Genomic DNA, 22,114 nt, shown 5'->3' with positions numbered 1-22,114 from the left:
AATGATCTTTATTTTCTCCTTTTTTTTTTCCTTTATAAAATGAAATAAGTGTCGAAAGCAAACATATGTTATGGGAGAGACGCAAAGTCACTCTCCTACAGACAAGTTACACAACACACGAGTATCTGTTATAACTTGATAAAATAAGCACTGTCAAAAACAGGCTTCATGGATTATAAGGGATCATTTCTTGCCACTCTTCTTAAGACCGGAGCCTCCAAAAGATCCCTTCTGCGATGCCTTGGCTCTTAATTCTTTAAGTGCCTGTTTTATCATTCCCGTTAAAAAAAAAAAAAAAGGGTCAGACTTTCAATAAAGAACGATCCCTGTCTGACCTTCTCATGCGAAAGAGAGGCTAAAAAAGTATTTTGGCATCATTGGGTCGGAACAAAATGAAGTAAGCATCTTTATTTTGGCATCACTGGGTCGAAACACAGTGAAGTAAGCATCGTAATTGCGAGTCAGTGTTTACATTTTCATCAAATTATCGTTGAAGTAATCGTCCCAGCCAATATCATTTCCATCTTTATTGCTGGTTATCTAAACCAGCAACCAATAAACAAACCGACCCCATCATGTTGAAGTGACCAGGTATAATGTCATTACTAGTGATCAGATTTTGTCAAGGTGACCAAAGTGGCACTTTTATAGCCATTTAGAAAACACATCTCCCTAAAGTAGTGGCTCTCTCTAGTGTATAACATAAGAGTCTTTCCTTGAAAAAACGGAGCCAAAACAAAGAGGTAGTCTAACTAGATGCAAACTAAACATGAACAAGAGAGAGGAAGGAAACAAGGCAGAGAGTAAAAGTGGTGGAACTAACCTTTTCCTCGTCTTTCTTCTTCTGAAGGTTGGCCATATCGTGCTGCAGTACATGCCCAATCAACATTCAAGAAAATTAAAAGAAAGTCTATAAACATTGATATTAAGATTTGCAGGCAAAAAACAGAGCTTATATAAGATGATTAGACCAGAGCATGATTATTATGTGTTGTTTGTAGTTTCGAGAATTGATTCGAGTCAGTAGCAGACAGCAGTAACATCGGTTCATTCTAGGTCAAAAAGAATACGTAGAGTCATCACCTCATCGTATTCCTTCTTATCAGCTTTTGGCTGCTTCAAAGGTTTCGCCTTTCCTCCTGTTTTTACAACGGGGAACGATTAAGCAGATAGCAAACGAATCAAATGATAATGAATCGAATATCATAAGAGGGTAAGAACACTAATTGATTTACCTTGCTTGGACGACATGACGGATTTGTCGAGCTAGGGTTAGATGCTGATCTCAGAATTGGGGAAAAAGCAACTCTTGAGTTTCAGACGACGGATCTCTTTGTGTTCGATAAAATTATATATATCGAGTTCGTAGTAACGACGCAACCCATTAAATGGGCTCCAATTTATTATGACCCAATAAAAAGCCCATTAAACATTTGAGGGCCGCTCACCCACTACATATTGACTAATTAGTAATTACCAAATACCTAAATCTTAAAACAGCGTTATTATCCTCGTTTTAACTTTTAACCTTCTGTTTTAAATTTTTTTGTTGTTCCTATCAACGACATTCAGAGTTATAGGCTATAAGATGTGAGTTTTTTTTTTCTGTTCCTATCAAAACCGTTTACAAACCAACTAAAAATGCTGATTTTTTGTATGTTTAAATTGACTGTTGATGGTTTCATGAGGTATAACCAAACCAGATGGAGGATTAGTTAGGACGACCATTTAGGAGAGTATTCCGAATTTCCGAGACATCCTGTGCTGTCACTAAAGGAAATCTATTTCATGGAAACTTGTAAGAGCATCCGCATCGCGGTTAATTTGGGCCGTCTCTTTATTTTTTTTCGATTAAAAAAATATAAAAAAAGGAAGAAAGCGGAGGAGACGAGTGCTTCGTTGGCTCGTGAAGAAACGTCTGTTGGTGGACGCGTGTCAACAAGGGAGTGGGTGGAAGTTCGGTTTCGCGTTAAACGCGTTTGAAACTTGACTCTCTCTCTCTCTCTCTCTCTCTCTCTCTCTCTCGAATCCTCTCGGCTTGGCGATTTCTATGGCGAATCTGTCTCTCTCTCTCTCAAATCCTCGCGACTCGTTCTGATCGGTTGTTATGTGTTGGTTCTCGTCAAATCTGGGGCACGGTGGGTCTCCTCGACGGCGAAGGAGCTTTCCCGCGGTGGCTCGGCTCTAATCGAAAGGTAGTGATAGGAGATCATATTGTTTTTGATCATGCATGTGATCGATTATTGTTTAACTTGTTATGATCGGCTTATTTACTTTATATTTTATTTGTTCGGTTCGAATTGGCGAGCTATGTGGCGACGGAGCTCTCCTCGACAAGGCCGTCTCTGTCCTCGTCAGCGACGGAGCTCTCCTCGACGGCACCGTCTCTGTCCTCGACGGTGATGAAGCTGTCTCTCGGTGGTGACAGAGCTCTCTCACTTTTCTTCTCCTCGAATCAAAGGTCAAGTTTCTGTTGTTCCTCAAAGTCTTAAATATTTTAAATTTTCATGGATCAAATTGAATTTATTAGTAAGATTGATTCAATATAGATGGATTGATCTAACTTGATTTGTTAAAAGTTACTGATGAAATCGTTTTTAATAAGTTCTGAGTAGTACTTTGCTTGTTTGTGTTCCTCAAAGTCATTGATGAAGTTTTTACGTCTTGTTTGTGTGTTTGTGTCAGAGTGCGTGGCTCGAAGGTACAAGAAGAAGGAACCGCGAACTAGAGGAGTGCAAAGCAGAACAATACAGGTAAATGTCTACTCCTTTCGAATTTATTGAGTGCTTTAATGTTGAGTTAGGTAGTTAATGGTTGGGTTAGTAATAAATAGGTGTAATGGCTAGGTTGATGGTTAGATAGAAAACGTGATGAAGTGTGATGAATGTGTTTGGTTGATGTCAAGTCCATTTAATAGTTTCTTCCCTTTAAAATAGCGTTCTTTGCTTTCTCTCTTCTGGCATCAACATTGCTTCTTCTTGTCTTCCTTCTATCTGTTGTACTCTCTTCTTTTTTTCCTTTCTTTCTGTGACATTCTTGGGGATGGATTCCAATCCATACCGGCATGGTAGTAACTTTGTTGATCTCCTTACGAGTCAACAAAGCGTCTTTAGTTTAGTTGAAGAAACTGTCCCTGAAGACACTCCTGCTGAGCGTAAGAAACGCCGGATGTGGACGCCTGTAGAAGATATGGTGCTCATCAGCTACTGGCTCAACACAAGCAAGGATCCAGTAGTGGGAAATGAGCACCGGTCTGGGGCATTCTGGAATAGGATCGTCGCTTACTTTGCGGCAAGTCCCAAGGTTGCAGCCACTGAACACCGAGAATCAACTCATTGCAAGCAGCGTTGGCACAAGATCAATGATCAAGTCAACAAGTTCTGTGGGGCTTTCGAAGCAGCAACCAGAGAGAAGACAAGTGGGCAAAATGAGAATGATGTTCTCAACAGAGCTCATGAAATCTTCTTCACCAACCACCGAAAAAAAAATTATTCTTGAGCACGCTTGGAAGGAGCTTCGGAATGATCAAAAATGGTGTGCCACTGCTACATCTAAAAACGAAGGAAGCGGTAAAAGGAGGAAGTTAGACGAGGGTTCACAGTCTGAGACTTCACACGCTGTTGAGGAGGAGCGCCCCCCCGGGTGTTAAGGCAGCAAAAGGGAAGAACAAGAATGTCAAGTGGGAGGAAAGGCTGTCACAGTTTCAGACTATGTGGGAAATAAAACAAAAAGACTTGATCTCCAAGGACAGGCTATCAAGAAATCGGATACTTGACCGTTTACTTGCAAAGCAAGAGCCCTTAGATGATGTCGAAAATGCTGTTGTGAAAAAGCTCCTAGCTGAGTTGTTAAACTAGTTTAAGTATGGGTTTAAGAGTTTGTGTTGAACTAGCTTAGTTGAACTAGTTTAAGTATGGGTTTAAGTTTGGGTTTAAGTCTTTGTTCACGTTGATTTTATCTTGTTGTTGTTCCTCTGTTGTATGTTGGTAACGTGATAATATAAAAACGTGTTGTTCCTTTGTTGTATGTTGGTAACGTGATAATATAAAAACGTGTTGTTGTTTCACTTGTTGTTGTTGTTTCACTTGTTGTTGTTGTTTCACGTGTTTCACTTGTTGTTGTTTCACGTGAATTTATGATGTTCTTTCTTTCTTGGAAGATTAGAGCATGGAGTCACGGAGGGTGAGTGAAGAGAAGACAAGAGAGATAGTGAGTCACGGACACACATGTGAAGACAAGAGAGTTCGTAGAGAGTTGTATCACATTTTGTCTTGTATTATTTTGTAGCATAACTCATGTCACGGACACAAGTTTTCAAAGGGTGTATAAATGAAACTTTATAAACACAAGTTCTCAAGTTATTTCAAACTTTCATATCAAGTCCACTTATCTCTCTCAAGTTATTTCAAACTTCTTCTATCTCTTTTATAAACACTTCAACACTTAATCAATTTATTCCTTCACGTTAAACTCTTAATCACTCTCTATATAAACTCTTTTTAATCACATTAATGGCTTCTTCTTCTTCTCACAACACTTTCGATGACGCTTTTGATGATACATTTGATGATACATTTGATGAGCTATTTGATCAACATTTTGATCAAGCATTTGAGGATTTCACCATTCAAGCAAATCAAGAAGAACGAAGAAAAAAAAGAAAAAAACGAGCTTATATTGAAAGACATCGTGAAGAAGGGCATAATCGTTTATGGAACGATTATTTCAGTCAAACTCCAACGTATCCTCCTTTATTATTCCGGCGACGTTTTAGAATGAACAAGCCATTGTTCATGAACATTGTGGATCGACTCTCCAACGAAGTTCAATATTTTCGGGAAACAAAAGATGGTCTCGGAAGGAACAGTCTCTCTCCACTTCAAAAGTGTACCGCCGCCATTCGTGTCTTGGCATATGGTTCTGCAGCTGATACCGTCGACGAATACCTCCGGCTCGGTGAAACAACAACTCAGTTATGTGTAGAAAATTTTGTCGAAGGAATAATAAATTTGTTCGGCGAAGAATACCTAAGAAAACCAACACCAGCTGATCTTCAACGTCTACTTGATATTGGAGAGTATCGTGGCTTTCCCGGGATGATAGGAAGCATCGATTGCATGCATTGGGAGTGGAAGAATTGTCCCACCGCTTGGAAAGGGCAATATGCTCATGGTTCGGGTAAACCAACAATCGTTTTAGAGGCGGTTGCTTCATATGATCTCTGGATATGGCATGCGTTTTTTAGACCTCCAGGTACATTAAATAATATCAATGTTCTTGATCGTTCACCAGTTTTTGATGACATAATAAATGGTCAAGCTCAGAATGTCACTTTCTCTGTCAACGGACATCAGTATAATATGACTTACTATCTCACTGATGATATTTATCCGAAATGGTCAACTTTTATCCAATCTATTCGTATACCACAAGGGCCGCAAGCAGTTTTATTTGCTCAGCATCAAGAAGCTGCCCGAAAAGATGTAGAGCGGGCTTTTGGAGTCTTGCAAGCTCGCTTTGGCATTGTTAAAAATCCAGCGAGGAGTTGGGATAAAGTCAAAATTGGGAAGATTATGAGAGCATGTATCATACTCCATAATATGATCGTCGAAAACGAAAGAGACGGTTACACTCAATTTGATGTTCGAGGGTTCCAACAAGGAGAAGACCAAGGAAGTTCACATGTTGATCTCACGTATTCTACAGATATCCCTTCAAATATCGCAAATATGATGGGTGTTCGAACAAGAATTCGTGATACACAAAAGCATCAACAACTGAAAGATGATTTGGTTGAACACATATGGCGTAGATTTGGAGGTGGTGAAGACAACAATTGATCTCTGATGCTTATTTCAAATAATTCTCGTTCATTTTAATAATCTTTGTTTTCATGTTTTTAATTTAAAATCTATGTTTAATATGTTGTCTTTTATTTACTAATAAATATAAGTTTTTAAATAAATATTCAATATTATTTAATTTTCAAGAACTCCAAAACTAGAGACTTGCAATGCAGATATTAAAATCTCAAGGTTCTTGACAAAGTTTCTTTAACACCTTTATGTCTTAAATATTATTAATTTTATCTCAAGAGACCCTTAATAGGGTTATGGGATAAGGATGCTCTAAGAGGTTTTGGCATAAGTATATGAAAACTTGAGCAGAAACGGGGAAGTTTATAGTAATTTATGAGACTGTATCAGGATCTAGCATCAATTCAATCAAAAGGTATATATATTTTGCTTTCAGATATCAAAACTAATGGAAGGAATCTGAAAAAGGAAACGGAGTTAAAACCTTAAGATTGTCACAATGTTTGGTTTTTAAACCATTGCTTGGTGCACAAGAGAGCTTCCATAGTTACACAGCATGTGAAATATGAATCTATTTACAGGCAATTTTTATTATTATTTCAGAAGTTGTAGTTTTTCCACAGTAAGGATTAGGTAGATAACTACCATTCGTCCATTCCATTGTACCTAACATATTACTAATGGACCATTGGGACTCTCTAGCACTTCAAAAGACTTGTAGGTAACAACCATATTCAATCTTGATATTATATAAACTAAAGTACATGTACAACATATACGTTGCAATAACAAAGCTCAAAACCAAAATGCCTCCTCCTCCTCCTAATCGCCATCCTCCACCACCGCATCATGACCCTCCTCTTACTCCACCTTTCTTCCTGCACCCACCGCATCCAGAGCCTCACCCTCCTCCCCCACATCGCCATCCTTCACCTATCTACCACCCACCGCCACCAAGACAACCGCATCCAGGGCCTCTCCCTCCTCCTCCACCGCCTCCAAGACAACCGCATCCAGGGCCTCTCCCTCCTCCTCCAGGACCTCCACCTCCCTCAGCTACCTTGATTCCAAGACCCTTCGGTCCGCAGCATCCACCTGGACCACCATATTAATAGCCATGCATGACTTCTTCCTCTAGTTAAGTATGAGTGTAGCAAAATATATTTTGCTGGTTTATGGGAGACGTACGTACATGGTGTCGCAATAAGCTTTTATTGTATAGCCGTATAGAAGTAGCCATTTACCTAATCAAGAATTTGTTTCAAGTTGTTAAAGTCCTCCGAAGAAAGTAGGAGGCAGTTGTTTTATGTTAAAGGCTATTTAAGAGCCGGCTAATTAATCAATAAAGAATAAGCTAATATGCTTTTCGTTCTCATCATCTCATTCTTAGCTTTGTTACAACATCTTTCCGTTTATGTAACATAGAAATGCATGGTTATAGTCATTCATGAGAAACTGAATCAGGATATAAGGCATCATCAATGCAATCAAAAGGAAAATAGTGATAAATTCAGATATAAAAACTAATGAACAAATCTAACAAAAGGAAACAGAGTTAAAACCTCACAAGATTGTCATAATGTTTCTGGGTTTTTGAGCCAATCCTTGGTGCACAAGAGAGCTTCCAAGGTTCCACTAGAAAGAGAGGTTCTATAACTGTCCATCTCTTTCACTTCCGTGTCAAACACGGAATCAGGTGAGACGGTGCTGCAAGGAATGGGTAGAATATCTGCAGCTATCTTAGAGAGGATAGGGTAGTTAGTGCTGTTGACCCTCCACCAGCTCAGAACGTCAAAGTCTTCTGACCCTACAACCAACGTTTCACCTAAGTATCGGTTCAGCTCCGTGAGGAAAATCTCAAAGTCTGACAAAGAGTCTCCAATTGTCACTAGAGTAGTCCCTTCCTGGAGAAGCACATCACCCATGTGGTCTTGCTTCTCTACCTTATGATGTCCCTCATGTTGATGTGACTCTGTGGTTTGCTCTACTTGTGGACTTGTCTCAGGTTCTTGAGCCACCTCCATATTAGCATCCATCAGGTTTTGTTCACCGTAGCTAATGTACAGATCATGGACAGCATCACTAACAGTCTTGATCCATTTTTCAGCATCTTCTTCACCATACAACTCAGTGAAGTTATCCTTAATAATCTCCATCTTGCACCGAGGATCCATGACCACAGCAACCGCCAAAACCAAGAAGCATCCTCTCCAGTACAGATCAAACTTCTCCCACAACGAGTTTGCAAGGTTTCCAACATCCAAGTCTTCTACACACATAGCTGCATGGCTCAGCTTTAGCTGAAGTTTAATCATCTCATGGTACAACTCGTTTGCTGTCAAATGCTTTGGCCTTGTCAAGACGTTACCCGCTTGGAAAATAACCTTCAAGCACAAGCAAAGACCATCAATCTTTCTCCAATCTTGAGGAGATATTGATGATATTTTGTAATCAGGATAGCATGTTTCCAAACAAGACAAGAGTTGTCTGTGTTCATAACCAGCCAACAACATGTTGTAACTTGTGTCCCATCTGGTTTTGTTGTCAACGTTAAGATCTTTGTACTGATCATCAGTTGGAAAGAGTTTCTTCAGTCCATCAAACTTGTCTCCACAAGCTTCATTCGTCTTAATAAACTTGATGCTGTCTCTGACTTTCTTTATCAACTGCTCATCCCCAAGTGCTTCTTGAGCCATACTGCTTAGAATCTTAGCATAGCATTCCCCCATTAACAACTGACCGTTCAACACATGCTGGTTCTTGACAGACAAGAAACCTCTGAGATTATCAATGCAGTTTTTGTTTACAGTGATGCTTGAAACCTTCCCTTCCAGTTTCCATTCAGACAAGCAAGCTTTGAGAGGTTGGTTCAACGCAGAATCTGAATCAGGAGAAGCAACTACGGATACATTCAGAAGGAGTTGAGTTAAGTGCCAGTCTTGATCAACAAAGTGTCCGGACACAAAGGCATAACCCACTGATTGCTTTGATGACCAGACATCTACTGTAAGGTTAACTCCCCCTGGAATCTTTGCAATGATGTCTGAAAGTTTCTGCTTTTGTGACAAGAACATTAAGACACAATCATCATGAATGGTGTCTAACCTTGGGATACTGAACTGGGGACGAAGAGCCTTCAAGAAACCAGCAAAATGGTCGACCACACGAAGAGGGTAATCATGCATGATGATCATCTTTGACATCTCATGGTTGCAGTGGTCTTGATCAAGAGGGACATTGGCAGAAGAACTCTGACGTTTCTTGGGAGGTGGTAGCTGATCGGTCTCGGTGGTGAAGTGATCCCACACCATGGAAAGCTTGATTTGGTTTATTTTACAAAGAATGATTCAAAATATTTTAATATCAATAGAAGTCAGTACAAACATAACTTGGGAGAAGAGAAACTAAGAAGATATGCAATAATTGATAACTGATACACAAAAAAGTAAATGTGGATGCTAGAAATTAGGGAATGATTATAATCTCATCAGTTTCTTTTATTTAAAACGTTTTAAATTTTTTAAACTTTAACAAATTGGTAAAAATACAATGAAAGAAACCCATTTAGTGTTAGAAAAAGGTTACAGAAAATTTACTGCTTCTTGTACTCAGGAGACCCAAAAGGCATCTGCCAGAAGTGCGTATACTATGTAATCTTCTGCTTTGCTTTTTTTACTTGGCTATCACTTTTCACGAGTCCTTTTTAAGTTTTTTTTGCTGGTAAAATCATATTCATATATAGATGGGATGATGAGAAAAGAAACAGACTGAATGCCTAACATTAAAAACTCAGCAGCGAGTACAGAGAGTCTAATGATAATGGACTGAACTACATAGACATTAGTTCTCTACCAGCACATAAAAAAACAACAACAACAACCACTCATAATAATCTTTAATGCTACAAATGAAAAAACCTCAAATCAAACAACAACAAACTCTTTCCTTGTGCCTGCCTCGTCCCCCTCGGTCCACTCGATTATTGTTGCTGCAGCTTCTGTCTTCTTCTCAACAGCTTCTTCTGTTCCATTCACCTTATTAGCTTCAGCGTCTGCATCAAGCTTGGGCTCACCATCTGTCTTCTTCTCCTCAGCTTCTTTGGTTTCATTCCCCTTATCAGCTTCTGCATCCGCAGCAAGCTTAGGCTCACCAGAAGTCAGCTCCTTGTTCTCAGTCTCTTCCTCAGCAGCCTTCTCCTCTTCATTCACCTCAGAAACAGCTTCCACTGGTTCTTTCATCTCGGTGTCCTTGAGGTCTTCAACCTTGGGAGGTTCTTCAGCGGTTCCTCCACTCTCAGCCTTCTTCACCGCCTCAGAGGTATACACTTCCATAGGCTCTTTCTCGTCCGCCACAACTTCTCCCTCCTTCTCAGCCTCAGCCTTCTCACCCTCTTTGTTCTCCTTCACAGCAGACTCTTCCGCCTCTCCGTTCTTGTCAGCTTCCACATTCTCCTCAGCAACAACCTCCCCTTCTTGCGCCTCTTCGTTTTTCTCAGCAGAAGCAGCCCCTTTACCCCCCTTCTTAGAGAGAGAAGAGCGTCTCCTCTTCTTGGGAGGCTCTTTCTCATCAGGAGTGGGCGTTGGTGTAGCCTTCACCATCTGGCTGATCCTGGAAGATCGCCTCGGAGACTCCCCATTAGTCCAATCAAACTCAGAGATGACAGGGCTCCCAGGGTGAGCCTTGAGGTACTTCTCAAGCTGCTTGCGTGAGCTGATCCTTTCACCAGTTGGAGCTACGAACACGATCTTTGTCTTCCTCGGTGAACCTGCTAGCTCCGGATAAAACTGCAACAAACAAACAAGCTAACATAAGCAACAAAAAAAAAAAAAAAAACATAAGCAAGCAGGCAACACATGAACTCCCCAGACAATCTATAGAAAAGCCCCAACCAATTTGTAGGGTTTATGTCTTAAACAGAGAGCATTTTCATCAGAAACCCTAATTTAAAAAATCCCTAAGCATTTAATTAGAAAATTTCCACAGAGAATTGAACATAAAGATCCCAAACCTTCATTAAAAGTCCCCCCCAAATCGAACATAAACCCTAATTTAATTTCTTTTAAAAAATCGTAAGCATTTAATTCTGGAATTGAGCATAAAAGATCACAAAACCAACCTCGAAACTTGTTATTACATTAAATTCCCCAAATCGAACATAAACACTAGAACATGAGGACACAACAGAAACTTACTCAAAAGGGAAAGCAGAACAGACAAAAACACAACTTTTTACACAGACATCAAATTTTAAAGAAAATTAAAAAAGTAATTACAGCAGAAATGTGAAGAAAAAAGAGGAGAAAGAAGAAGATAGATAGATACCAGTTTCTTCCATGAAGAAGGGGCTGGTAGCTCAATGGACACCATCTCGTCTGTGTGCGTCATCTTCTCTCTCTCTCTCTCTTCAACCTGACACACACAACAGACTCTCACACACTTGTCTTTTTAAAGCAAAATTATGGGTCTTCCTTTCCTTTTACTGGTAGTAAGAGATGATGCAAAGAACAACCGTTGTGATCCAAATGGATATGTATGTTTGCGTGTCTCTCCTGTTTCAGTCTTTTTTTTGAAAGATTATATTCTATGTTTGTATTATTTTTTCTTTTTCTAATTATTTCATTCTTCTTCTGTCTAGATTTGTTTCCTTTCTCCACGTAAATTCACACTGTGTGGTGGGGCCATGTTATAGTTCAATGACAGACCTCTTTGAGGCAAACACGTGTCCTATTTTCTCTTCGGTGGATAAGGATGGAATCTGTTTTCCCGCTTCTGATTCACAGCGAATATTCTTTTCCTCTGTTTAATCGCAGTCTATACTATAAAAGCCCAAGCTAATGGGCCCTAATACTTAACCTTGGGCATTTTAACCTGGACCCGAAAATACCCAATCCAAAACCGAATCAAAAATTTACAAGTACATTTTATGTCTAAACTTAAAATGAACCGGAACCAAAAAGATCTGATCCGAATAGACTCGGACCCGAAAAAAACCGATATTCAGACCCGATCCGATAAGAACCAATTTGTACCGATTTAAAAACATATATATCAAAAACCTATGATTTTTCCGTGTTCTATTTTATTATTTAGTTGAAAATCTTTTGTTAACAACATTTGTTATTATTTTGTAATATTTTTTAAACAATATAAAGCTTTAAAATATAAAATTTAGTGTTTAAAAATATTTTATTTTAATTATTAATAGCTTCATTTAAGTTATTTTGTAAAATTTTAGATATATATGACAAATATCGACTAAATTTAATGGAATTTAGTATGTCATGTCTTTTTCAGATCCTAAATATCCGAACCTGAACCGGATCCGATATGGACCCCAAAAAATTACGGATTTAATTATAGACTCGAACCAATCCGGACCCGAAAAAAACTGACCTAAATCCGAATCGAAAATTTCTAAGTATTTACTGGGTCCAAATGGTTAGGACTCGAAGGACCCGGAACCGGAAGAAACTGGCCCGAACCCGACACAAACGCCCGGACCTAACACAAAGTCATGTCTTACACTTGAGATACTGATTGTTCAAATCCAGACATCATTACACTGAAAGATGGTACAACAACAAAAATTTCTCATTTACTGATGAACATTCCCGGTTTTCTCCAACAATTCCAAATGAAATGGTACAACAAGGGACTTCATAAACCAAACAAATACAAAATAATCAGACTAGTGTGTGTGTGTGTGTGTGTATGTCTTTCAAGTCTTGTTCATCAGTCATATAGACCATCTTGTTCCCAAACCTCCACTAGAAAATCCATCATCTCCTGTTTTTGCATCAGTAGCAATACAATCAGTCCACCGAGATTCTCCCTTAACGCCAGAGAGTCTAATTAAGTACACTTACATTGAGAGGAATGGGTTGGGGAAATAACTTGTTGCTCGCCAGCAAGTTATCATAAGATGCTGAGTTCCAACTGCATACAATAAACATATAAAATGTTTAAACATCTTCAGTCTTTTAGCTTTGGCTTTTTAAGGAAACAAAAGTGTGTAATGAAGGGCCATTCACTTTATCTTGGCTCCTTGCTTGCGTTCCCGTGGATTACTGGCTCTTTCCTTACCCATCCAACGCTCCCGTGTCTGATTCCAAAGAAGAAGACCTGCAACACACACACACACACACTTCATATTCCTGCCATGAATCCACAGATCCGCAAAGGGAAAGTACCTTGGTTAACAAACTCAGGAGGTGCATTTAAGTTCCTAGCCCCAGACTGAGAATCAAAAGTCTGGTTAGATGATGAGATGCTCCCCTGAGAAGGGAAGGTGATGTTGTCCATATCAACCGTGCTTGTTGACCAAAAATCCTCAGAGACGTTTGGTTTCTTTTGAGCTATAAAAGGTGGAGGAGGAGGGTCCTTCAAAGTCTCAGTTGCTCTGCTGCGTTCTCTGTAGCAAGCCACTGTTAGAACTGAGAAGTATATTGAATAAGATCCGCCCAACCACCCTCTCTTAGCTCCTCATAATGGAGTCTAAGCCAATTACAAACTCTCTAGATCCAGCCCAAGGCCAACCAACTAACTGCCCCCATTATTCTCCTTGGGTCCTCTTATATATTCAAGGCCCAAGTACAATCCATACTCAAACGACTTACTCAACTGCTCGCTTTAATTCTTCCTCTTTCCCTTCCTTCTCCTTCTCTTCTCCCCTGTTCCTCTTCCTCACGTAAACCCTCCGCATCATATCAATACCCCCGTTCACGAGTTTCAGCTTGTCCTCAAGTGAAAACGAAGGAAACTGATGTTTAACTTCTCTAGCGCGCAACCAAGATGTCTCATGCGTAGGAAGATGACTCCACCTGACCAACACTTCCAAATATCCCTCCTCATCATAACGAGTATCCAAAATATCTTCTGGTTCAATACGCACTTCATCAGTTCCATCCAACACCGGTGGAAGCTCTGTAACAACCGTAGCGTCACCAATCACCGGTTTAAGCTGTGACACATGGAAAACCGGGTGAATGCGTGAAGACTCTGGCAACTTCAATTTATAAGCCACCTTGCCCACTCGTGCCACAACTTCGAACGGCCCATAATACCTTGCTGCCAGTTTCTGAAACAATCTCCTACTCACTGAATGTTGACGATAAGGTCTCAGCTTCAGAAAAACCATTGAGCCAACTTCGAACTCCAAATCACGTCGATGCTTATCCGCATTGTTCTTCATCAATTCCTGTGCTCTCACGAGATTATCTTTAATAGTCTCTAACAAACGATCTCGCTCCTGAAACGCAGCCTCAACCTCAAAGTTCAATGACGACCCAGCCTCATGCGCTACCAACTGTGGAGGGTCTCTGCCGTACACGAGTTTGAACGGAGTACACTTCAAGGCCGTATGATACGCTGTATTATACCATAGTTCTGCCCATAAGAGAAACTTTGACCAAGTCTTAGGGTGAGTGGAGGCAAAACAGCGTAAGTAAGTCTCCAAGCATCTGTTTAACACCTCCGTTTGGCCATCGGATTGGGGGTGAAACGCTGTGCTAAAACGCAATCGTGTGCCTGATAAACGAAAGCACTCCTTCCAGAACTTGCTAAGGAAAATCCTGTCACGATCCGAGATGATTGATTTTGGAAACCCATGCAAACGAATAACCTCTTTTGTAAACTTGTCAGCGACGTCAACAGCGGTAAAAGGATGTTTCAGAACCATGAAATGGCCATATTTACTGAGGCGATCCACTACCACCAGAATGACGTTCACTCCTTGTGATGTTGGCAATCCTTCGATAAAATCCATCGCAACATCCTCCCATATACGAACTGGAATGTCGATTGGTTGCAGCAAGCCCGCAGGAGATAGAGTAGAAGTCTTGTGTGTCTGACACACTGTACACGCTGCCACATACTCCTGTATTCTTTTTCTCATCTTTGACCAATAGAAGATAGCTCGAACCCGCTGCAGAGTTCGTAAAACACCTGCATGCCCTCCCATCAGACTGTCATGGCATTCTTGAAGAATGAGAGATATCTGTGACGAGTCTGCAGGTATGACCATGGCGTTCTTATAGAACAGACGACCATTGACCACTGTAAAGCCATTCTTCACTGCCTCCTTATCCAACACTTTTCGTATCGTCTCCTGAATCTCTCTATTTTCCTCCACTTCTCTGTACAATTCTTGCAGCTGTAAAGACGACGGAACTGTTAAAGCCATCAAGTCGATCTGCACTCTCTCAATCCCTGAATACTCAATTCTAGAAAGACCATCTGCCACCTTATTTTCACTTCCAACCTTATACTCAATATCAAACTCATAACCCAAGATCCTCGTTAACCAACGCTGATAATCCAAGGTTATCTCCCGCTGCTCAAGGAGATACTTAAGGCTCTGTTGATCCGTTCTGACAACAAACCGTCTACCCAAGAGATAATGGCGCCATTTCTGAATTGCCAGCACAATAGCCATTAGCTCTCTTTCATATATCGGCTTCTGTTGCTCCTTAGCCGTCAATCCTTTACTGAAGTAAGCAATAGGGTGCTGGTTCTGCATCAATACTGCCCCAAGACCAAAACCAGACGCGTCTGATTCCACTACGAACATCTGTGAAAAATCTGGTAATGCTAACACCGGAGCTGTTATCATTGCGTGTTTCAACTTAGCAAACGCACTCTGTGTTAACTCAGACCACATAAATTGCTCCTTCTTCAGTAACTCTGTGAGAGGTCTCGCAATAGAACCATAGTATTGCACAAACTTCCTATAGTAGCCCGTTAATCCCAAAAATCCTCTCAACGCTTTCACTGTTGTTGGGGAGGGCCACTGCTGCACTGCTGCTATCTTCTGATTGTCTGTTGAGACACCATCACGTGTAATCACATGTCCCAAATACTCGACTCTTCCTTGAGCAAATGCACACTTCTTTCTGTTAGCAAAAAGTTTTTGCTCCACAAACACATCCAAGACCAAACTCAAATGCTTCACATGCTCCTCCATGCTTGTACTATAGATGAGAATATCATCAAAAAACACTAGCACAAACTTCCTCAAGAAACTTCTGAATATATCATTCATCAGCGCTTGGAACGTGGCCGGGGCATTAGTAAGCCCGAAAGGCATTACTAGGAATTCAAAGTGACCATCATGTGTCCGGAAAGCAGTCTTTGCGACATCTTGCTCCTGCATCCTTATCTGATGATACCCGGCTCTAAGATCCAGCTTCGAAAAAACCGTAGCTCCATGCAATTCATCCAACAATTGGTCAATCATCGGAATTGGATATTTGTCTGGAACCGTCGCTCTATTCAAAGCTCTATAATCCACACAAAATCTGTGTGAATTATCCTTCTTTTTCACCAATAAGACAGGACTTGAGAAGGGACTCTGACTTGGCCGAATCAACCCTTCCTCCATCATCTCCTTAACCATCTTCTCCATGACCTCCTTATGTGCCTGAGGATACCTATAAGGCCTCACACTTACAGGTTTCGAATTGTCCTGCAGCACAATCGCATGTTCTCTACCCCTGACCGGAGGTAAACCCACTGGTTTCTGAAATACCTCCTCATATTCTTGTAATTTCTGAGCAATCATCAGCGGTAACTCGTCCTCGGAAACTTTTGATCCATCCACTGTTTTCAATTCTATCTCTGGAACTGTTTTGCTCTCTGAAACATTTACCGCAAACGTTTTGATGGAAACCCGTTGTTCGTGTAGTGTTGGATCACCAACTAAGGTTACTGGCACTCCGTGGTAAGTGAAAGACCATTCATTGCGTTCCCAATCCACCAAACATTTGCCCAAAGTTCGCAGCCACTGGACGCCCAATATGACATCAGCGTTTCCCAACTCCAGTACAATGAAATCAGCTTGGAACTTCATAGACGGTAACCTGAGTTCCACGTTTTTACAAATCCCCGAGCCATTGACCGAGATTCCTGTTCCCAATAGCACACTCAAGTTTGGATTTTGTGTGATAATGAGTTTATTCATCTTTGCTGCAGCTGGTGATATGAAATTATGAGTGGCTCCACTGTCAATCATCACCACCAACGAAGTTGCCTTCATAACCCCACGCAGCTTGGTAGTGCGGGAAGAAGATAATCCCAGAAAAGAATTCAAGGATAGTTCCATCATTGATGCTTCCGTGTCTTCAACCTCTTCCTCAACTTCAATCAATGACTGATCCAAAATCTCCATTTCAATGCCATTTATAACCGTCAAAACCTGAAGAGCTCGATTGGGACACACATGTTGCCTTGACCACTTGTCATCACACGTAAAACAGAGCCCCAAACGCTTCTTTTCAGCTATCTGAGCTTCAGTCAAACGTAGCTGCGGTTTCTGCCCTCCAATCTCGTTCTGTTTCGGTTGTTGAGGTTTAAAAGTCCACCCTGAACTGCCCTTGGAAGACGCGTATGATTTTGTCGACGCTGCCTTGAAACTGTCTTTCTTCTCTGCTTGTCTCTCTCGACAAACTACTTTATAGAGCACACTGTCCTCCATTTGATACGTTGACGAAATCATCTCATCCAAATCCACTGGTTTGCACATATTAACTACTTCCCTCATCTCCGGTTTCAGGCCATTCATAAAAATTCCCTCCAGTTGTGTATCTGTCAAGCCAGTTACTTGTGTAGAAAGATCTTCAAAGGCGTGGATATACTGAGCTGCCGTTCCCGTCTGCTTGACTGCAAAGAACGGCTGACTGGGATCTCTGAACTTCTCTTTACTAAACCGCGACACCAGCTTCTGTTTAAACTCAATCCAACTTCGAAAACCTCTTCGATGCATTTCACTATTGAACCAGCTCAGAACGTCACCTGCTAAACTCACTGAAACTACCTCCAGCTTAGCTCTGTCATCGTAACCGCCAATCCTGAAAAAACGTTCAGCTAGTGCAAACCAAGCATACGCATCCACACCATCAAACACAGGCAATTCCACACGTTTCAACATTCGCTCGCGACTACCAACTATAGTGGTTCGATCATTCGCATCCTCATTCCTACTACTACGGCCAGGTTCCAAGGTGGAATTATGTACCTGATAGTTAGGATGACGATACGGTGGGGGCGATTCATCGGAAACATCAATCGATTTTGAAAGTTTCTTCTCCAATCGATCGCACATCTTCTGGTAACATGCTTCGATCTTCGCCTCCAGCGTCTCTTCGATTCGCGATTCCATCGCCTTCGCATTCTTCTCTAACTCATGAAACGACTCAGCGAATCGCCGATTCGTATCAACCTGCGACGACGTATGATCGCGTAACGTCATCGCGAGTGACTCCATCGTCAACGGATGATCCGATTGATTCTCGCTGGTTTGTCTCGTGTTCTTCATCCCCGATCTCGCGAAGTTCCGTTCTCCAGAACGCTCACCGTCACCAATTTGTTAGAACTGAGAAGTATATTGAATAAGATCCGCCCAACCACCCTCTCTTAGCTCCTCATAATGGAGTCTAAGCCAATTACAAACTCTCTAGATCCAGCCCAAGGCCAACCAACTAACTGCCCCCATTATTCTCCTTGGGTCCTCTTATATATTCAAGGCCCAAGTACAATCCATACTCAAACGACTTACTCAACTGCTCGCTTTAATTCTTCCTCTTTCCCTTCCTTCTCCTTCTCTTCTCCCCTGTTCCTCTTCCTCACGTAAACCCTCCGCATCATATCAGCCACACAGCCACTGCTCTGTTACAAAACCCACACGACCACCTCTCATCATCTCTGATTATTAGTTTCAAAACAGATTCTCTATCTACCAATCTTAATTAGGGTGAATCAATCAAACACCTATAGACTATGCATAAGGCCAAAAACAGAAACTGGGAGGAGAATCTCACCCCATTGATTGACCTAGGAGCTCCAATAGATCTGCAAGCTCGAGACTTTCAATGATAACACCTAAGATGACTTTAACATGTTTACCAAAAAAAAAAAAAAAAAAAAAAATACCTAAGATGATCCAAAGAAGAAAGAATCAAATATGTCTAATCCAAAATCTATGAATGAGCAAAAATAACTTACCTCTTCTTTGGGTTACAATAAAGTCGTTTCCTTTTTTCACAAAATCGGCAGCTTCTTCACGAAGAAGAAGAAGAAGAAGAAGAAGAAGAAGGGCTCCCCTCCTCTGCCCTTTACGTTTTCCCTTTTTACTTTCGCTTTGAAATGATTGCTTGACCAGGGCAAAGTTATATTATTCATCCCTCCTCCTAACACTAAGGGTATTCTTGTCATTTTCCATAACCCAACAAAGATCAAGAACTTGCAAATTTTACATAATTGAAGAAGGAATCTAAATAGACAGAGTATCTAACAATACTAAAAGCACAATAATCTCAAAATCTAAGGTGTCCACCTAGGATTATTAATTCCAGCCAATGATAGTGCTTCATTCCTCCGCATCACCATCGGTTTTGACGACCTATATCTAATAATATGAGAGTTTTTCTCCTTCTTCTAAAAGTGTCCACGTCTGGAGGTTCTAAAATCATACGGGCCCACCAAGAATGATAAGTGAAGACTGCATCGGTCATCTTCTTCAACCTCGGAAGTTCAACCATCCATCTCCCCTCTTACATCCTCTCGATCGATACGAATCCATTAATGCTCGCTATTAAGTTTGACTCTTCCAATTTCACTATATATGGACGTTTTAAGGTTCGTCTCCCAACTATTATAAAGATATGGAAAATCTCATCTGCAGCCCTAACCACAAAACGCTAAAGCAACATATCGTCAAAGCAACATGCTCAATACAAATATTAATTTCCTATTTCTGTCATGCTTCTATTTATTTTGTCGCCATTCCAAGCTCGAGATCTTATGGCTATCTCTTCTATCAAACTTGATGGATTGTCACTAATATTGGCCACAATAGCCGGTGGCGGATACGTTTCCGACGTCGTAAGGATGCCACCATACATTTGCTCTGTTTTCCCTTATCCATTGTGTCTTCAGGCCATCATCAAATTTTAACTTTTGTTTTACCTATTTTGTATCTTATTATTTTGGTTAAGTCTAATTTTGTATCTTATTATTTTGGTTAAGTCTATTCTGTAGCTAAATATAGATTATCATAAGGTTTTATTAGCGCTATCATCATTGAAGGCTAGCTCCACAAGGTACATGTAATTTGTGGTCTTGAGTGATTCTTACAGATAGTAGGTTAAGGTGTTTCTGGGTTTTGTTTACGGTACCTGACGTTGTTAACGAAGTGGTCGCATGACTTTGAACCCACCAATGCTGTGTCCCTCTTCTAACAGATGCCAATAGTGGTTAGAGAGACTGGGATGAAACCCGATCATGGAACCTCTTTAGAATAATAAGATGAGATATTAATCGAGTGTTAGGAGTGAGCCATTAATACTAGAAGATAAAGGTTGAGAAAGAGAAACTTTAACCCCGAGAAGAAGGACGATCCCAAGAACTCAGGCCCAGCAAAGACAAACACAGACGTAGAGTATGATAGCTATGAATTTGCAGGCGTAACATGTTGTTTCAGGATCCATGTATTAAGTTTAAGATTACGCTTCCAAAATAAGAGAAAAATGCAAGGACCCCATGCTATATGTCACGTGCAACTTCACCAAGTGGTCTAGATATCATTGACAGCTAGAGAAAGAATGGATGCAAGACTTATATTTCAAAGATCTGCCATCACAAAAGTAATTAGTACTACTATTACAATACATAAGAAACTGGAAACACACACAAAATTATGTGTTCGTGAGAATACATAAGTACTGCTGTCTGTATGTGAGAAACCAAGAAAAATGGACACTGAACAGCTTATATTCTAATTGAAAATAAAATATTAAATGCATGGGTTGAGGAAGAAAAAAGATGAAATGAATTGGAAAATGGAGGTTCACATAAGAAGATCATTGAAAGAATGATGTTTCTTTCACAATATTTAATTACGCAGGCAGTGTAACAACAATTAAACCATTGCAAACGTATAGGAATCTGGAAAAAAATATTTAAAAACAAACAGCTACGCATGAACACAAATCAGTTTAGAGAAACGACTTGGGCGACCGTCGGACGAACATTTCAAAACATCAAATACGTGGAAAATGATATATACGAGAAGAAATTCAATAAGACCATTTGATATGACTACTCCACCTGTACAGTCAAAACAAAACTTAACAGAAACATGAGTTCGAAACATGGAATATGCTATGAAGACAAAATGAAGAAATAACAAAAGTGGTCAGGAGATTTGGTCAATGTCACAGAGTAAAGAACCACAAACGTACAATTAACATCGACTGTAGTTTCTATGGGAGAGTGGCCTTTACTGCGAAAAAATAATATTGGGAGATATGACAATGCACGATGCTAAACAAAAAAATAAACCGTAGAGGATAAAAGACCAAAGTCCATGAGTGAAAATAATAAGATCAAAGGTCTAGATATAAGGAAATGAGCTACAGTCGTCGGAGATCAAAATAACTACACAAATAGAAAATAGCACAACTAAAACAATATGCCCAGAATATAGAACGCGCAACTAATGAGAAAAGATAAGAAAAACCTGTCCCCGCGCAAGCACAGAATAAAAGGAGAATATAATTCTCAGATAGGCTGTCCAAAGTTGCCACGTCATTTCATTTATTTTTTCGTAAAAAATGGAAAAAAAAATGCAAAGGAAATGATCGAACTCGGGTTAGTATGACATAAATATATGGCAATATATGGCAGTTACCATTAAGCATTGAAATTTTCTTGGACGCATATACAACAATCACTAAGTATGAAATCACAAACTCTTATGTACAGTTACAATAATATGAATTCAACTTTCAAGACTCCGATACTTTGTTTTGTAAAAAACAAAAGTAAGTGACTAAGCTAATATATTCTTTGAAAGTGTGAGAACATTGACAAATATGAAAAAGTATAGATTTTTGTTTTTGTGACTAAGTTAAGAATTTTATAAAAGTAAATTTAACATATAAATTTTTGTGACAAATATGAAAAAGCATAAATGTTTTTACAATTTTGACAAAACAACTCAAAACATAGTTCTTTAATATCTTAATAAAATATTATTTAAGGATGCAATAATTAAATATATCAATTCAATAATTTTGTAGTTTATAGACAAAACAATAACACAACAAAATTTTGAAACATTTGTTTAACCTATCGATTTCTTTTCATGAGAATCCAACTAAACAAGATAAAAAACAATTAGATTTAAAAATATTTAATTACCTTTTTATTCAATTTTGATTAATTTTAAATTGTAATAATGTATCTTTTTGAAGTTACAAAAAAATAATGTTCTTTCTTTATTATACTAGCACTATATATAAATT

At 39.8% G+C, this 22,114-nt stretch overlaps 3 protein-coding genes and 1 long non-coding RNA gene across 19 annotated transcripts; 1 reads left to right on the top strand and 3 right to left on the bottom strand.

Annotated features, from left to right (window-relative positions):
* Window positions 1–30: 30 nt before the first annotated feature.
* LOC106415058 lies at window positions 31–1,390 on the bottom strand. The gene is made up of 4 exons (XR_001282968.3): window positions 1,236–1,390; window positions 1,084–1,139; window positions 824–865; window positions 31–264 (listed from the first exon to the last, which is right to left on the bottom strand). It is a non-coding gene; the product is annotated as an uncharacterized LOC106415058 (long non-coding RNA).
* Window positions 1,391–3,042: 1,652 nt separating this feature from the next.
* Window positions 3,043–3,498, top strand: LOC125592035 (glutathione S-transferase T3-like). The gene has a single exon (XM_048767029.1). It carries the CDS (start codon window positions 3,043–3,045, stop codon window positions 3,496–3,498), a length of 456 nt encoding a protein of 151 aa, XP_048622986.1.
* A 3,892-nt stretch (window positions 3,499–7,390) lies between these two features.
* LOC106413584 (zinc finger BED domain-containing protein DAYSLEEPER-like) lies at window positions 7,391–9,127 on the bottom strand. Its single transcript, XM_013854333.2, has one exon. The coding sequence runs from the start codon at window positions 9,125–9,127 to the stop codon at window positions 7,391–7,393; it is 1,737 nt and encodes a 578-aa protein (XP_013709787.1).
* Window positions 9,128–9,567: 440 nt separating this feature from the next.
* BNAC08G38930D (methyl-CpG-binding domain-containing protein 10) lies at window positions 9,568–19,061 on the bottom strand. Of its 16 annotated transcripts, none has more exons than XM_048765243.1 (7): window positions 18,813–19,059; window positions 18,629–18,659; window positions 16,590–16,596; window positions 13,007–13,241; window positions 12,848–12,938; window positions 12,683–12,752; window positions 12,387–12,602 (listed from the first exon to the last, which is right to left on the bottom strand). In XM_048765243.1, exons 2-7 carry the CDS (start codon window positions 18,631–18,633, stop codon window positions 12,549–12,551), a joined length of 462 nt encoding a protein of 153 aa, XP_048621200.1. In that variant the 5' UTR covers window positions 18,634–18,659; window positions 18,813–19,059; the 3' UTR covers window positions 12,387–12,548. The 16 variants fall into 16 exon arrangements, with proteins under 16 accessions (XP_048621195.1, XP_048621196.1, XP_048621197.1 ...); XM_048765242.1 differs by having other exon boundaries at window positions 18,629–18,689; window positions 18,813–19,058; XM_048765241.1 differs by having other exon boundaries at window positions 18,629–18,698; window positions 18,813–19,057.
* Window positions 19,062–22,114: the final 3,053 nt, after the last annotated feature.

Source organism: Brassica napus, chromosome C8 (assembly GCF_020379485.1).
Source record: "Brassica napus cultivar Da-Ae chromosome C8, Da-Ae, whole genome shotgun sequence".
Classification (NCBI taxonomy): Eukaryota; Viridiplantae; Streptophyta; class Magnoliopsida; order Brassicales; family Brassicaceae; genus Brassica; species Brassica napus.
This window is presented reverse-complemented; position numbering and strand designations above follow the sequence as displayed.

Excerpts from the sequence above, each read along its gene's own strand:
- LOC106413584 (XM_013854333.2), bottom strand. The coding sequence starts at position 9,127 with ATGGTGTGGGATCACTTCACCACCGAGACCGATCAGCTACCACCTCCC.
- LOC125592035 (XM_048767029.1), top strand. The coding sequence starts at position 3,043 with ATGGATTCCAATCCATACCGGCATGGTAGTAACTTTGTTGATCTCCTT.
- BNAC08G38930D (XM_048765236.1), bottom strand. The coding sequence starts at position 18,126 with ATGAAGAACACGAGACAAACCAGCGAGAATCAATCGGATCATCCGTTG.